This window comes from Euleptes europaea, chromosome 7, assembly GCF_029931775.1.
Source record: "Euleptes europaea isolate rEulEur1 chromosome 7, rEulEur1.hap1, whole genome shotgun sequence".
Classification (NCBI taxonomy): Eukaryota; Metazoa; Chordata; class Lepidosauria; order Squamata; family Sphaerodactylidae; genus Euleptes; species Euleptes europaea.
Genome location: NC_079318.1, coordinates 65766316 through 65783658, shown reverse-complemented (window position 1 = coordinate 65783658; position 17343 = coordinate 65766316). Strand labels below are relative to the sequence as shown.

Below are 17343 nucleotides of genomic sequence, written 5' to 3'. Positions count from 1 at the left end.
CTATCTGCTACTTTGGGGATTCAACCTCATGGCCTGAGATTAGAATTGAGTTTAGTGGAGGTGCCATGTACAAGCAGTTTTAGTTCCCTGAATGGCAGGCAGTGTGAAACCTTGTTATTGGCCTGCTTTGAACTCTTTAATTTTGGCCCTTCCCAGATCAATAAAGCATTTATTTGGCTCAAGCATCCAGATCCAACGATTGACCTTCAAGAACACACACTCTAAATTTGGATTTGGATGTGATGACCCAAGTAGCTCTCCAGATTCTGACACTTCTACTATACCATGTGGATAAAACTTCTCAGGACTCACTAGAATGAAGAAAAAAAGTTTTACCTTATTTATTTTACCACATTTGGAAGTTCAAAATGCTTGAAGTGAAAACCAAGAGGCACATGGGGGGGGGCTACCAAGGTCATACAAAGAAGCATACAAATAACCATGCGTGTCTGATGCTCCTATGCAAGTTTCAGAGATGGTCAGACTCCTGGCTTTCTTTTTAAAAAAAAGTTCTGAGAACTAATTTTCACTTACACATGGAAAAGCATCAAAGAGTTGCTGTTTCAGGTACAAACCAGTTAAAATGTTGTGAAGAGAAGTGAATTTCATAGAGATCAGTTGGATGAAGGGTTTATTTATACTTACTTTACCATATCCCTGTGTCAAGCTGTTTCCATTGGTAGTTCTGCTCTGTCTTGCCATTAAAACAAAAACCCTACATCTTAACTGTGGAATCGTCCCAGTTAAGTAGAAAATTCTTAAGCATTTGGTGGTGCTCATTTGTTGTTGTGGAAACACTTCATGGGATCTAGTGAATGCACATGGATAACCCAGTCTTGGCATTAGGAGTGTGCAAAGTGTTTGGGGGAGGAGCATTTTTATTTTTAAAATCTTTTAAAAAATACTATTAGTCCTGTTTGTTTTTGATACCATATTGGTTTTAACTTCTCCTCCTCCTCCTCCCTGTGTATTAAGTGGGCTGGGGCTGAGACTGGAATTTCTACCACCACACTAGCCAGACACAGAAATAACAAAGTGACTCAAATATTACCTACCAATACTTCTAAATTTTAAAATTTAATTTATTCTACCTATGGAGTCTGGAAAATAAAATATCAGTAGATTTAGAGAAAACCTCCTTTGCTGTAGTTTACATCCATTAATCTGAGTCCTGTCACCCAACACAACTGAAAACATATGAAAACAATGGTCCTAAAATTCAGGAACCTGATTCTCAAATCAGTAATGTTCTACCCAAAAGTCAGCAATCACAATGCCCCCCCTCCCCCCGCCCAAATCCTGGATCTGAAATTATAACTTTTTTTCCGGAGCACACAAAATTCCCAGGAGATCTTATGGGAATCCATTGGATCCAAGACTCTTCCACTCATGGAAGGGGGGTGGTCTGATTCCATGATTGCTGTTGATTCTTCTTTCGAGTTGCAGCCTTCTCCATATTACCTTTCGCATCAGTCCCGAATCTAAAGGGGTATGCTTCGGGAAGAAGAAGCTGAGGCAGATCCAGTCTATTCACTGTTACTTCTAGAAGGCTTATATTTGTGGGATTTTTTAAAATCTACATTTATTTAATCTTGTGAGAAGGAACACAAAAACAATAACACCAATCACATTTTCTACTTATATTTTCTTTTCCAGACTCCATCTCAGAACATGTTTAATGGTGGGTGGTCCCCTGCCCCACTAAATCAGGCTTTCTTTGTGTAAGATGCTTCCCTATATGTATATAAATATATTAAATAAATATACATTAGTCAGGCACAGCTGGGAAAATTTGGCATTACTATTGACAGCTTTTTCTTTATGAATCCCGACACCACTTTCTGAATTCATCCTGATAAAAAGAATTTCCAGCAGGCATTTAGCTCTTGTGTATTTTAAGCTGTTGTTCTCCGTTATCATTATGAAAATAAGCTCAGTAGCTCATTTGATAACATGCTTTCTGAAGAGGAAATAGTATTAGAAGCTTGTTGGAAGTATGTGACACCACCCCCAAAAATCTTCTATTTAAATGTCTTTTCTCTGTCTGGTACGTTTCACATTTGTGCCTATTAAAATGCATGGATATCTGTTCTATGCACATTAAGCACTCAACGGCTTATTAGCAAAACCTCACAAACTGTTTCCTTAGTATCTGGTTCTTGACAATGAGTATAACAAATCATACTTGACAAGATGGTTAAAATTACTATTCAAGTACAGCTGTCTTTGCAAACTACAGGACATTTTGAAGTTAAATTTGTAGGCCTTGGTTCATTGGGCACCTGAGGAGAGATATTGATATTGATTTGAGATGTCCATGTAATTGGACAGTAGTTGTCCTGCACTCTGCAGGCAGGCCCAGTCAGGTCTTCTCTGAAGCAGTGCTGTTAGGCCTAGATAACAAGACCAAGTATACCAGTTGTTCCAGCAAGGCAGCCTTCCCAAGCCTCAGCCTAAATAGACTAGGAGGTATTTAGGATTAACTGCACTGCTGGCAGGTGTTGAGGTCCTGTGGCTGTGCTGGGCTTTGGCCAGGGTCCTGTGAGGAAGTACTATCCACAGCACTCTGCTCCAGACCTATAGGGAGATAATGCACATCCAGTTGGGCACTTTGCCTCATTTGTGCTACCTCGGCCTGGGCCTTCTGCTACTACTGTTCCTGTGGAGTGTGAGAGGGACCTGAGGAGCTGCAGGCCCAGGTTCCTGCCTTGCGAAGACCTAGCAGCTGACTCAGGGACCAGTGGCGAGATTTCCCTTGCAGGATCTGGCAATGTGGCTTCTGGTGCCTCTGGTACATCTTCAGCAGGGGCTGATATATCCTTGGTAGGCACCTCTGCCATGTTGTCCCCTTCTTGGTCCCTCAGGTCATCCTCATTCACTGACCTTGGCTCCTCAGACTCCTCCTCTGAGGACTCACTGGACTATTTGGAGGGGGTCATGACAATGGTTGTCATTCCAAAAGTCTTTGAGATTTTTAACTATCAGCTGGAATTAAACAAAAATAAGACAAACAGTTGGAACATAGGTTACTTACAAAATAAACATGTTTGAATCCAGTCAGTGAACACAGGAAGCTGGTTTATATAAAATCAGTGTTTGAATTCTAGTTTTAAACGTATGAAGGCACTTTATACCAAGGCCCAACTTGTTCAGTATTGTCTGCTTTGACTATCAATAGCTTTTCAGGGTCTCAGATGAAGGAAGGTCTTTCTCAGCATTTGCTGCTTGAGATATTTTAACTGGAAATGGTAGGGTCGAACAGAAAGAATGTACTCCACTGCTGATCTACGGCCTCTGCCTGACCCTGTGACTATTGATGAAGGGTACTTCCTATTCCATTATGTTACATCTGCTAACCTAAACAACTTCAAATGATGTGCCTTATGGAATGCATGTCTAAAAATAAGCAATGAAATGTATCCTATTTCTACATTTGTTCCAAAAAATACTGGAAAAGGAATGAGAAGGTAGGTAAGTCAATTATGTTCTTTATGCTTCGGATAACCATTTTACTGTGTATTTAGTTATTTCATCTTTAGAGATCACGAAACATGAGAAGATGAGACTTATGGCTGATCAGTAATTTTTAAAGCGTGAAAAATAGCACAGTGCCATTGCTTGCTTACCATCTGCCTTGCTTTGTGCATTGTTCCCCAATAAATTTAACAATTTGTTTATGCCATTTTGTTTTGACAAGGCTGGTAATTGTAGAGTAAGCATGCATTCTCATTGACGATCTTTCTCTCACATCCTACACGGCTCTGCAGTTATTTGAAATCACTGAGAAAATTATTCTGGTAACATAAATGTTTATATTGATTAGTAAGACAGACAAAATAACCACAGCCAACCCACCGAAATGTAGATGGGTAATAAGCATACAAACACAACTGAAGACATTCATATTTTAATTTTCTTTTGTAAAGCAGACAGTATTCTTAGAAGTAATCCTCATATTTTTATAATACTGTTCATTATGTTGAATGGAGACAATGCAGATCTTATAGAGAAATGGAATGTTGAATATAAGTATATAGCATCTGTCTTTCTAAACAGTTAATTCTAAACCATCAGTCTGTCTTCAAGGGGTGTACTCTTGAACTTACATTTGTATGCTTAGCAGAAAAGACCAAAATGTACATCACACGTGCCACCTTTTTCAGCCCCCCTCTTGCTGTGGAGAACAGAAAGACAGTCCTATTTACAATTGTGTCAAGTTTCTGAATCAATTAGCGACTTATCAAGGAAGGTAGATTTACAATCATATTTTACATGTCAGCTTCACATTTCCACTTTACCATGCATACATACTTCAGTCAAAGTCATCTAATATGTATAACATATGTCTGGATTGTCTGGATGGAGATGTCACTGAAAATGACACTTCCACTAAAAGACATGTGTGTTAACAAGGTGGATCCAATGGAAAGTGTTACAATATTTCTGCAAACTTGAAGAGATGGGTTCAAATCAGTGTCAATGTTATCCTTTAGCACCTTTCCTAACCTATTCACAAGGCTGTCCTGAATCAAAAATCTCAGGAGGAGTTCCTTGAAGGAAGAGTAGGGTACAACTGAAATGAAAGACTGGGTTGCAATATATTGTGGAGTTTGAGGATTAGATGTGCAGTGGCTGTGTGCCCAGCCATCTTCTTCTAAATTGCCATACTTCACATTCCAGAAAACAAAACAAAAAATACAATGATGGCTAAAACTCCAGGGTTCTGAGCAGGAAAGGGTGGTCTCCCCCTCCCTTATGTTTCAGAATACATGCACATTCTTCAGTTAGTGGGAAGTATTATTTACGAACAATAAATGGTCTTAGCGTGCCATGAACTTTCTTAAAGTGAAACCTGAATGTATCCAAGAGCAACCATTGGACCCCTTTTTATGAGACGTATTGAAGCCTCTCCCACCTCAAATAGCACACACACACCCCATTCCAGCAGGGTAATAAAACCAAAGTGAAGCAACCTCCTGGTCTGATTAGTTGGAATAAGTGCACTCTACCATATGCACTCTGTTTGAGAGAACTAATATCAAAACTGGTTTAGCTCTAACATTTTATGCATTTGCTATTTGTGAAATAACTTGAACATAGGGGATGACCTTGCACTGGGTCAAACCGTTGGCCTATCTAGCACACTGTTGTCTTGTGTGATGGACAATGACTCTGCAGAGTCTCAAGCAGACAAAGGTCTTTCCCAGTACTTTGGATCTGAGATACTTTAACTAGAGATGCCAGGGACTGAAGCTGAGATCTTATTCTTACTAAGTAGGTTCTCTACAATTGAGACTTCCTGGAAGGCTGTGTGTGTGTCAAAACATATCCTGATAGAAGAACAAACAATTTAGAAGTCCTCATGTTCTACTTTCCTCTGGAGCTGCTCTGTATTAAACTGGGGAGGGGGGGTTGGAGCTTGATTGCTACCTGTGCAGCAACGGAGGTACCTATTCTGAAGCCTTGGTGCTGAGACATCCCCCTGCTAACCAAAAATAGGCATGATTGATGAGGCAAAGGAAACGATCCAAAATGTTGCAAGGAAAGGAAATTTAAAATAATGGGATGAGACTGAGCAGTAAAAACCTGATAATCTGATCACATGGTTGTTCTAATAAATATATTTAGGCTATCGAGGGTTTTAAGTATGTAATTAAAGATCACATTAAAAGCTACTTTGATGGGTGTTAATAGGAATGTTGTATTTCTCAGTAAAGGATCAGGATTGCAAAAGATCCTTTAACTGGTAAACATTAGAAGAAAAACAATCCTCCCCCCACAAAAAAGCTGGTTCCTGTAAGAATGAGCTGCCTTCTCCAAATTCTGTGTGTCTCCACCTCAACTGATATTATAAACGGAAAAAGATTAAACCATTTTTAAGCTTATAAGCTTTAAAAAAAATGTTCAGTCTACCAAATAGGCAAATTTCTGTAATCCTTTTTTGGTTCCTTGTTTCTTTGCTTTTTGTTTGTTTTTTTAACTCTTAAAAAAAGTAAGTTAATTCCAAATCAGAAGCTAAAAGGTTAGTTATTAGATGGTATAAAGACACCTGCTAATCAGAGAGAGGTTGTTGATTTTAACATAAAGTCACAGTCCACATTTCTTCTTTTCGGAACATAGATATTTTCCCTCAGTCTGTTAACTCTTTAATATTCAGAGAGGAAATGTTACTAAAAGAGAAGTTTAGAGTGCTTTGCTAGTTTTTGTTTCCCATGTTCCTATCTTCTTAACATACAACTGTGATGATAAATCTGTATGAATGGCATTGTTAGCTGTGATAGTAATAATATGTAAATATTATATATGCTTTTGGAATGGTAATGGTATGGCATAAATTGACACAGTCAAAACATTATGATAAACCTGATTCTTCAGTTACAGTTTTATACATGAAGATCCATACTTGGGCTTGAGAAGTTTGTATTTTTTTAATAATGTGAAAATGCCCCCACTACAGACCCATTTTATCAGCCCAATAAACATGTATGAAAGCAAAACGGTGCATTGTCATCCCAAAATTCATAGCATGTTTAAAAAAAACAAAATGTGCAGCTTTTCATATGCATCTGAAGATCTCTGTGTATGGAATTCTGATTTGAGAAGCAGCCCATTGTCTCTGTTCTTTGATAGATTTTCATGATACAGACAGATACTAAGATTTCACTACCCTTCCCTCAGCCAAGTGACATTCTTGTCCTTCTTCCTCCCCTCTACATTTTTTAGGTCTTCTAGATCTGTTCCAACATTATAGAGCCCAGAGGATGGACCTAAATGTTTAGAAAAAGTATGGGCAACAAGTCTCCTTTATCCCTTTAGAATACCAATAACCTTCTAGCAAACCAGGCGAAAGGCAGGCCTCCTCCACATATTAGCTTTTGATAGGTAGGAAGTTCTTTGTTGTTCCTATATTCCAAAGTGCTTGCTTTCCCAAAACTTGTAGCCAGAGAACTTAAGGGACTGTATTGAGTCTGAACAATGACCAGTACAATCAATCTTCCTGTGTGGCAGTAGCTTCCCCAGTGTATTTCTCTGTCTTGCTACTTACTAACCAGAAATTCTGCAGATTGTACTTCCTGTCTGGAAAAAAAAACACCATAGCATGCTAGATCTTTCAAGAACATACCAAATGTTCTTTCAAGTTGGTTCAAAATAGTCATCAATAATGAGATGGCAAAGTAGCACGCACCAAAATCAATATAACTTTTTTTTAAGTTTATATTTTTGAAGAAAGACCCAAGTGCAAATTGAGAAAGGGTTTCTTTGATCATTCATGAACGCTGCAAACATATAAAGTCATTCTCTAATTCTCTACCTTCCCATGCTATTATAAAATGTGTAAGATTTACTTTAGTGTTAAACTAGAAATTTAAAATATGATCTGACAGTGTAACAATTAGGATATACATTTGATATAATTATAACAAAGGGTGCCCATTAAAACACTATTATATGTTGCGTCATTTGAAGACAGATCTTCAATCAGATATTATAAGATTGAATGAAGTTAGTGCAAAATGATCAAATAAATTATCTTGGCTTTGCTGGATGGGTAAAATCCATGGTACCCATCAAACTTGTGAGAACTTTAGTTCCCATGGTTGTAGAGAAGAACTTGACACAGTGAAGAGCATCTCTGTAATGCAATGGTGGGTCTTTCAGTAGTAGGGTTGCCAACCTCCAGGTGGTGGCTGGAGATCTCCCACTATTACAACTGATCTCCAGATGACAGAGATCAGTTCCCCTGCAGAAAATGGCCCCTTTAGCAATTGGTATCTCTGGCACTGAAGTCCCTCCCCTCTGCCTCAAAATCTCCAGGTATTTCCCAACCTGGAGCTGGCAACCTTATTCACTAGACTTTCCTCTTTCTGAAAACCAGCCTGTTCTACTCATGAACCTAACTGCCTGGTTTATCAGATTCTGTCAGCAACACCTCATGAGCAGCATCCCTCTTTCTATCCACTATGCCCTGGGAACGGGAGTCAATGGGAAAGAGAGATGCTAACCAAGATCCTTCATTTCTCAAGGCAGGTGTGCTACTGGTGGGAAAGCTTGTGCAGATCAGAGAGCTCGGTGGACAGGAATAATTGCCAAGATGGAATAGGGAGACTGTTGACATGAAGAGGACCTACATTTTGCTTATTAGCTGGAAATAATCATCCAAAAATTTGGCTGTAAATATCTAGTAATTTTTTACATATTGGGTTGCTACCAATAACTCCCTGCCACTAAGTAAAGTTTGCTCTACAAAGGAGGAAATCGTCTGTTGGATGAAAACTATTCATTCAGCAGAAGTCACAGAATCCAACCAATCATTCATATTATCATGTATCTGTTTCTGAGCTGGGCGGGCCTTTCCTGAAGGGGGGGTAGTTAGTCAATGCCTGTGGATGGCACCTCCACATCGCCTCCTGAGAGGCTTCCCAGCCAGAAAATGAAAATATAGAAAGCATTTAAAATAAAAACCTGTGAAACTCGCCCATTGAGTTTCACAGGGCTATGCCAGTTATTTTACTGGTGTATCTCTGCAGCAGTGCAAAGGGGCATTCCTGGGCTGAAAGGGGTTTAGAAACTGCCTTAAGGCAGCTCTGCACCTGAGAACGCCCTGGGAACTCCATCCCTGATGCCAACGCGGGCACTCACTTCTGAGAATATGGCAGCACCAGTGCCCGAAGCCCACACCGCTGCACCATTCCTGGGGCTGGTGTAAGTACTCCCATGCTGGCATAGGTGCTACTTATGGCACAAAGTGGCATGGACTCCTCCGCAGGGTCACACTGGCTCCTATGCTGCTCTGCCTCCCCATTCAGGATTGCACAATTAATTTGGTTGACTCAAATTTATAGTGCCATCCCAAGCAGAGTTATACTTTTCTATGTCCATTGATTTTAATGGGCTTAGAAGGGCATAGCTCTGCTTAGGATGGTGCTGTTAGTTAGTCCATAAAGTAGAAACTGTATGATTTGTGCTTCTCACTGTGAATCTTTAGTCTTGTTGAAATGGAGTTTTCCTGCGTAATATGACAGAAGGAGCATTCCAGAGAACTGTTTTACTCAAGGTAAATGTACACTCTTTCCTCCCAAATAAGAAGGCATCGTTGCTATTAGTGGAATGTAGTATATCTAACTTCCTGAGGTATGTGTGTTATGAAATAGCTATTTTAGCTTCAGTGTTACAGAAGGGTAGTATACAGGTCGAGTTTGTTTTTGTGCCATTGAAATGTTTTAGTTCCATTCATTTTAATGAAACAAAAATGTTTTAGGGCTCTGACCAGACAGATGCATACTGTACTGTAGCCCCATTGTAAGTGTTTGCAGAATAACAATTCCTAGAGGGTTTGGGTAGCATAAGATTCAGGAACGGGGAAAAAATCATAGCCTTAAAAAAGGGTGGGTATCCAAATAATACACCATTCATTACAGCACTACTTCATTGGTCTCTTTGAAACAGACCAATGAGTCCTAGTTTTCTTCCTTTTTTAATTTCAGCGAGGAAGCTTTGGCTGTCACATAAAGACTTATATTCTGTAGCACAGAGATGGCCAGATGGCAATTTATAGAACAGATTTGGCCCTTGAAGCAACTTTATATGGTCCCAGGTGGTACGACCAAATTTTAATCAAGGCATGCTTTTTTATTTTGTTTTGGTTTTTTTGTTCTTATGTAACAAATGAAACTCCATCTGTGCAAGTCATCCATTGTATTGCATTTCTACCCTGGGCACATTCTGGAAAGTCAAAGGACTGCTCAAAAATGCATTTGTTTCTTAGCTTGTTTATTTATACACTTTTCCCCCTCAGTGGGGACCCCAGAGCAGCTTACGACATCATTCTCCCTTCCTCCATTCTTGCTTAGCATAGTTGCTTAATAGTCAATGGCTTCACATCATCCCAGCGCATGTGCTTCATTGCTGTGTAGCCTGTGCTTGTAAGTGAAACCAACTTGACCATCTTCAAAGGGATCAAACTGCACACACCCAGAGTAGTGCTCAGGGCCATACTAGTACTTGACAATACAAAATATAGCAATTTCTGCTATCATATTGGACATCACATCATATTGGTTTGGTGATGTTATTTGAGTGGATATAACAAAGCGGATAGTGTTCTTGATATAATTCTTCAGCACCAACATTGCAACACCTAGGTGGCATATTGGATGTTACTTATCCATGTGAACCAAAGATGTGTGTGCCTTTCCAATATTGGAAAGGTCAGGCAACCTTTCAGTCTTCTTACTCCAGAGCAGTCTCACTGATTCATCTCACATCTGTGTGGCATCTTTCTGTGCTTGGTTGTAAATCAGACTGAGCGAAAAACTACTTTACCACTTTTGTGATTGATTTCATGAAAATTGAAAAGTCATTTTTTAAAGCATTTTTCAACACCTGTTGAGAATACATTCATGCCATTTGGAATCACTTCAGTGCCAATTTGTTTATACCGGCTGCCATCTTTAGTCTTGTTTTTCTTCCTTGTCCTTAACCCCACTTGCTTCCATTGTTCTGATCAGCTGTGATAACCCTATGATTATTTTGTTTTGTTTTTAATAACCTGATGAGATCTGACATGAGGACATCACCTATAAAGAAAGTCTAACTGTGGATGCTAATTAAATAGTGAGGTCTTGGCTGCGTCTCAGCTGAGGCTTTGCTGATGGAGGTGAGGAGATTTTATAGAAATACCAATGCATCCAAATCTCAGAGCCCACCTTCACCCTACCATGATTTAAAAGGACAACCTATAGGATCCTCTAATGCTGGCATAGATGCTCTACATTCAAGTGACAGAAACAGCATAGCATGATTCGGTAGACATTACAACCAAGTTTGTAACATTACTACATAGAAGCAGCTTCCTAGGAAGTCAAGGTAGCATATAGACCAGTGATGGCGAACCTTTTAGAGACCGAGTGCCCAAACTGCAACCCAAAACCCACTTATTTATCGCAAAGTGCCAACATAGCTAGAAGTCCCCATGGGGCTAGGGGTTGCCAGGTCCCTCTTTGCCACCTGCGGGAGGTTTTTGGGGTGGAGCCTGGGGTGGGACTTCAATGCCATAGAGTCCAATTGCCAAAGTGGCCATTTTCTCCAGGTGAACTGAAATAGCAGATCTCCTGCTACTACCTGGAGGTTGGCAACCCTGCATGGGCGGTCAAGCGGGGGAAGGAAAGCAGCTGGAGCATAGCTCCCACCCCTTCAGTTTGGTTCTTTTTCCAACTGTTATCTTCATACGAATTTAAAAAGACTGTTATGCGGAGGGGGGGGCTGATGGTGGGGACAGCCCTCTGCACATGCTCAGAGGCACCTTCAGTTGCATGAACAAGCAGAGTGGAAACCCGAGCTAAGCGAAGGGCTTGGCTCCAGCACAAACACCAGGCGGGCCCCCGTTCGGCCCTCACCGCCAACCCCCTGCGCTGCAGTCACCAACCAGCCCGCCGCAGACAGCTGCCCAGGCATCCCACTCCCAGTCCAGCCCTGTCCCAGCTCTGCCTCTTCCAGTCCTCGGCAGAAGGCTCGTCGTTGTCTTCACTTCCGGAGCGCGCAGCTGGCGATTGCAGAGAAGGCACTGGGAAGGATCCTGGCGCTTCCCGGAGGATCCGGGAAGGCACCGCTGTTCCCCAGCCTCCTCAGCCAGGGGAACAAACTCAGGCAAACTCTGTGCTGGTGCGACGACTCGCGTGCCCACAGAGAGGGGTCTGAGTGCCACCTCTGGCACGCGTGCCATAGGTTCGCCACCACTGATATAGACCAACCTGGCTTCTAACAGGTTTACTGTTAAGGGTTATGTTGGTCAATAATTATGGACAAGTTTCCTAAAAAGGCAAATTGTCCACAATGTTGAGCTCACCCTGCAACTTGCAGCATCAGTGCAGTTTTGGATGTTCCAGGGTGTACGCTCAATTCATGGGGAGTGGATATGTTCACGGAGGAGAGGGCTATTCATGGCTATTAGTAAAAATGTAGACTAGTCATGATGCATACCTATTCTCTCCAGGATCAGAGGAGCTTGCCTATTATATTAGGTGCTTTGGAACACAGGCAGGATAATGCTGCTGCAGTTGTCTTGCCTGTGGGCTTCCTAGAGCACCTGGTTGAGCACTGTGTGAACAGACTGCTGGACTTGATGGACCTTGGTCTGATCCAGCATGGCATTTCTTATGTTCTTATGTTCATGTGGAGTGGTAGCGATGTCTACCCAGCAACCTGCATGAATTAAGTTTATGCCACATAACACTCTCCACAATCCTCTATGCAGCTGTCTAGTGGGAAAATGCAGTGGTTTCTTAGCAAACAAGCAAATACAGAAATATTCCTTAAAGACAGAAAGTTTGACAACCATTAACCTAGCAAAGAAATACTTTCAGGGAAAGAAGTCTGCTAAAAACAGCTATGTTTATAAATGCGAGAAAAGAAACCACAGATATTTTAGCAATTCAGCATTGCTACCACAATGCCTAACAATGTTATGCTAATAAATACATAGAAAGCCATGTAAATGAATAAGCAAGCACAAATTTACCATTTGTCTGGGCAACCGTGCAGTTATTCTAGTATACCCATTATATCTGGCTCATTAATCATGAAAGTGTACATTACCAGACAGCTGCAGTAAAACTAAATGACCAGATCATTACCACAGAGACATTATTTTAAGAAATCCAATAAGGATCACATCATATTATAATAGGTTGCTGAACTTGATGTTTTTATGGGCTTGATGAAGGGCATGTGTTGCTACAAAGAGGACTAGTTTTCCCTAAAAGATTAGAGGTAAATGTATTGAATAGGCAGTGTCATAAACACTGGTGATTTACAAAGAAAATGTGAATTTTCATTTATTATACTTGGGCTCAAGTAATGTTGTAGAAAGTGCATAAAATGTCAGAAAGAGAATGTTAATGAATTGCTAGGTCAATATGAATAATACCTTTTTTTAAAAAATCCTAGTGATTTGCTCAGACTCCAGAATATACATCAAATGGTAAAATCTGTTCGGATTTTAAGTTGATGCATATAGCTCCTAAAGGGTTTCCAGAAGACCCCCCCCCCCCAAGTTTATTTTGAAGCACAAAGGAAAGACAAAATAAAAATGAAAGGATGAACAGCCATTCATTTCTGAAATAATCCTGTGTAATCTCTCCTGGATTGTTTTGGGGTGATTGACTAAAATACAGATACAGGGTTAAAACTTTGAAAAAATGTAGCTGCATTCTAATGAATTAACAGCAAACAAAATGACAATTTCATGTACACTGTAGCAGCTAGGAACAAGTCCAGAAGCTCTGAATTAATTTTCAACTCTAGCATTCCAGCACCTTTCAGCATTGCATCTGCTCAGAGATGCTGCTCTAGGCAAGTGAAACTAGGCACGTGATACAAAATGTGTATCCCTGTCTGTATCCAAAGGGCTGGCCAACCATTTCAACAGGGCCTGGAAGAGCATTGCAATGCATATGTGCATCCAGAGGCATGCTGTGTTTGCGTCAGGGCCAGAAATGAAAGCCCGCTTCCATGCATAGCTCTGTCTTCAGGATGGGGGGCAGTAAACATACAGCCTTTAGTGTTATATTTGCCACTTAACTCACAGCTGAGTGTACATCGAAAAGACATATATTTCTCAAAGTTTTTGTCTACATGTATGGGGACTAGAAACTTTCCTCAGAATTTGATGGGTAGATGGATTATCAAGTGCAGGTTATATACATACGTCTACCTGTTCTAGAATTCACACCTTGGTTACACCCAAAAGAATCTGTGTGTGGACAGGTTGTATGTATGGCACAAGAAGAATGGTAGAGCCTTGGACAATCTACTCTCTGTTCCCTCATCTGACTTGCCACTTAGCAGTGGTAGCCTGGTGGTGACACCTCCCCTCCATAATAGGCTGCTGTAGCTGAGTGACAAGCAAGAGGTGGAGAAGGGAAGAAGGAGGTTGGCCCAGCTTCCTCCCTTCTTCATGTTTTTGATGAATTTGCTTCCTGGCCTCCACTTTGGCTTGCAAGGTACCAAAGAATATCTTTGCTGTCCTGGTCCAGACTGAAAGGTGGTGTAAAATTTGAGTGCACAAACAAATAGTGTCCTGCATTTCTATTCTTGGTAGGCATAACCTTTGTTCACATGTTACCATGAATGCACATACAATCCATGAAAAGTGCATGCCTGATTTTTCATGGTACACACATTGAGTAATTTTCTAGCCCCTTTCAGTCATGTTTTACCACGTGTGAAGACAATGCACCATATGAAATCGTCCCACGTGCATATTTTCAACTTTAGTACTTGTGAACGAGAACCCTGGAAAATCAGGGTCCTATTACATGTGTATCAAGGCTGAAAATAGGTGTGTTGCCCTCTGCAGAGAAAATGCTGATCACACATATTGGGAGGGTTGAGTTGAGCACATTTCCCCCATATACATGGTAAAAATGAATGACTGAAAAAGGATTTGTGTTACATTCAACACATCTACAGCTGAGTGTATGAGTTAAACCCAACATTAATCCAAGCACTGTTCCCCATTTTTTTCTTGCATGCATGTTGGCTGTTCCTTACAAATAGATGTGTGCATGTACATGCAGGATGCATATGCCTGTACTCTAATGTATGAACAGGGCTATAGTCCACATGTAAACTTACATGCTGTATGCCCACTGAAAAGACCAGAGCCTCCAGTTTCTGTACAATAATGCTCTGGTGCTTTGCTCCATGCCTGACACACAAGCCTCTCAGGTATACAGAAAGCAGAATGGTTCCCCTTATTTAGAGGTCAGAGCTGTGCTGACAGATTTATGACCCACATAAGCCTGCTACGATCCTCTCCATTCAGAGATTATGACTGCAGTGTATTGAAAGGACTGTCATAAGTTCCCATTAAATTTCCAGCATGGTTTTCATTAAGCGCCTTTTATTAATGCAGCAGAATAACTGCATGAACATGCCATGGACAATGGCGTCTCCCTCGCACACCACCTTTAACAAAAAAATTGGGGAGGGGGGAGGGAATCTAGGTACATTCATTTCCAGAATGAAGTAACAGTTTAGCATCTTTATCCAAAAAGCTGCAGCCTACACAACCCTTTGAAATGTATAACTCCACTTCTGTATTGACTGTGCCCATTTATGAAAAGCCAGTTTGCCAACATTGCCAATTTTAAAATATAGCCTGTGAATGTTGTAAGATAACACACTTATCATTTGAAGCTTGCGTATCCTTTGATACTCTTCCAGCTTGTTGTGTTTTTCAAAAAATAGATATATTTATATTAAATGTTTGCTCCAGCCAGTTTCTCTCTTCTGTTTCTCTCTGTCTCTCTTTCTCTCTTTCTCTCTCTCTGTGAGGTTCACATGTTGACTGAGTTAAAGATTCCATAATAACTGTTTGGCATACCCTACAGGCAAAGGTCCAGAAACCCTTTTTGCTGGCTATAACCTCAATGACAATGAGTGGCACACGGTACGTGTGGTTCGGCGAGGAAAAAGCTTAAAGTTAGTGGTGGATGACCAACAAGCCATGACAGGTAATAATAATTGTGAATCTTGACTTGTCTGATCTTCATTCAATCCATACAGAAACACGGTGATTTTGTGGTGAAAGTGATAAAGGCAGCGATTGGCTTACCTGTCTGCAATTCATAGAGAAGATGAATGCCCAGAAGAATCTTTGGCTGCCATTGACTAAGGTGCTCTGATCCTAAGGGCTATTGTGGCTCCTTTTGGCAGTTTGTCTGAGACAGTGAGAGATTGCATCCATATAATGATTTCCCCCCCAGTACCTGGTGTGTGGCTTTAAAGTCAATAAGGATGAACAAACACCTTCAGGTCCTGTCTGTGAGTAATCTGGGCATGTTGAATTGATCTGGTATGTCTGAGTAACTTCCAAACAAAAGCCTGCATACTTGGCTTGTGCTAACAGCAATTATATGATATGGTTTAATGTCATTCTTCCTTCTGCAACACTGCCATGATGATGTCACCCAACCTATGCACAGGCCTGTTGACAATACTACTGAACTCAAGCCCAGGCCTGGTGTGCCAAGGTGGGTCACTGAAATCATTATCATGACATGTCCTCTGTGCTTTAGACTTGTGTTTAGTGAGGAAGAGCTTTGAGCACTATCTCCAAAGGATTTTCCCAAATCCTAAAAGGTGATTCATCAATAGGGTTGCCAGCTCTGGGCTGGGAAATAACTGGAGATTTTGGGGGTGGAGTCTGAGGAGGCAGGGTTTGGAGAGGGGAGGGACTTCAATGCCATAGAGTCCAATTGCCAAAGCAGCCATTTTCTTCAGGGGAACTGATTTCTACCACCTGGAGATCAGTTATAATAGTGGGAGATCTCCACCCACCACCTGGAGGTTGGCAACCCTATTCATCAAATGCCTACCACGATTAAGTTATTTCTATAAATCCTGGAAAAATTACTTTAAAAGGGACAGAAAAATATCTCCATACTTAGACATGGAAGAATCCTTAGTTATTCCTTGTGTTATGCAGAATATAGAACCATTCACATGAAAAAATGTTCAATATTGAATAAGTCAAAAAACCACAAATAGGATTGCCAACCTCCAGGTGCAAGGCGCTTTAGATAGTTGTCCACTTTATTGCAGACGCTTTAGATAGTTGTCCACTTTATTGCAAGCTTATAAGCTTTATTCCCAAAAGGGTTTTATTGGCACACGGAAACATTGAAAGCTTGAAAAAGATTGTGAAATGGGGATTTTACCAGAAGCCCATTGCGGTTGATAACTACTCCGTTGCCCTGTGATACTTACCAATTTTGGATATCGGACTATTGCCTTGCATCATTTTGTCCTGTTGGATTTCTGACTGAATTGCAGATGCTTTTATTGACACCTAGACTTACCTTTGGGATATTGTAATTGTACATTTATACTTACCTTGTGACTTTGAAATTGTACTGTGATCAGTCTTTGCATGTTGCTCTGTTGAGCACGTTTTGTTGTTTGTATTTGTATACATAGTTCATTCCTTTGAATAGACCATTTTGCATTACACTTCAGTCTGTGCTTGTATTTCCAGCATCACCTGGAGGTTGGCAACCCTAGTCTTCACTGCTATTTAAACTACATTTAATCTCACTCCAAAACCCATTTTTAATTATTTGTCTCTCCTGTCCTGTCTTCACTACGTTTAACCACTCAAGCTCTGCTTTGTGTTCCAAGATATCAAGAAAGTTCAGTGATCATGTCTCAGGAGCAGGGGATTTTCAGCAGATGTGCCTAAATTTATGGAGCTCTCTTCTCCAGAAAGCCCAGCTAGTGCCAACTTTTCTTTGCCTTCAAAAACTGATTAAGGACTTCTTCTTCCACTGGGCATTTACAGCA

General features: G+C 40.7%; 1 protein-coding gene across 26 annotated transcripts in view; it reads left to right on the top strand.

Annotated features, from left to right (window-relative positions):
- NRXN1 (neurexin 1) overlaps window positions 1-17343 on the top strand; it is a 1090355-nt gene that overhangs the window by 517684 nt on the left and 555328 nt on the right. For all 26 annotated transcript variants that reach the window (XM_056853804.1, XM_056853802.1, XM_056853800.1 and 23 more), the window contains one exon: window positions 15393-15515. In XM_056853804.1, the coding sequence (XP_056709782.1) occupies window positions 15393-15515 (123 nt within the window). The remainder of the gene's footprint in view (window positions 1-15392; window positions 15516-17343) is intronic.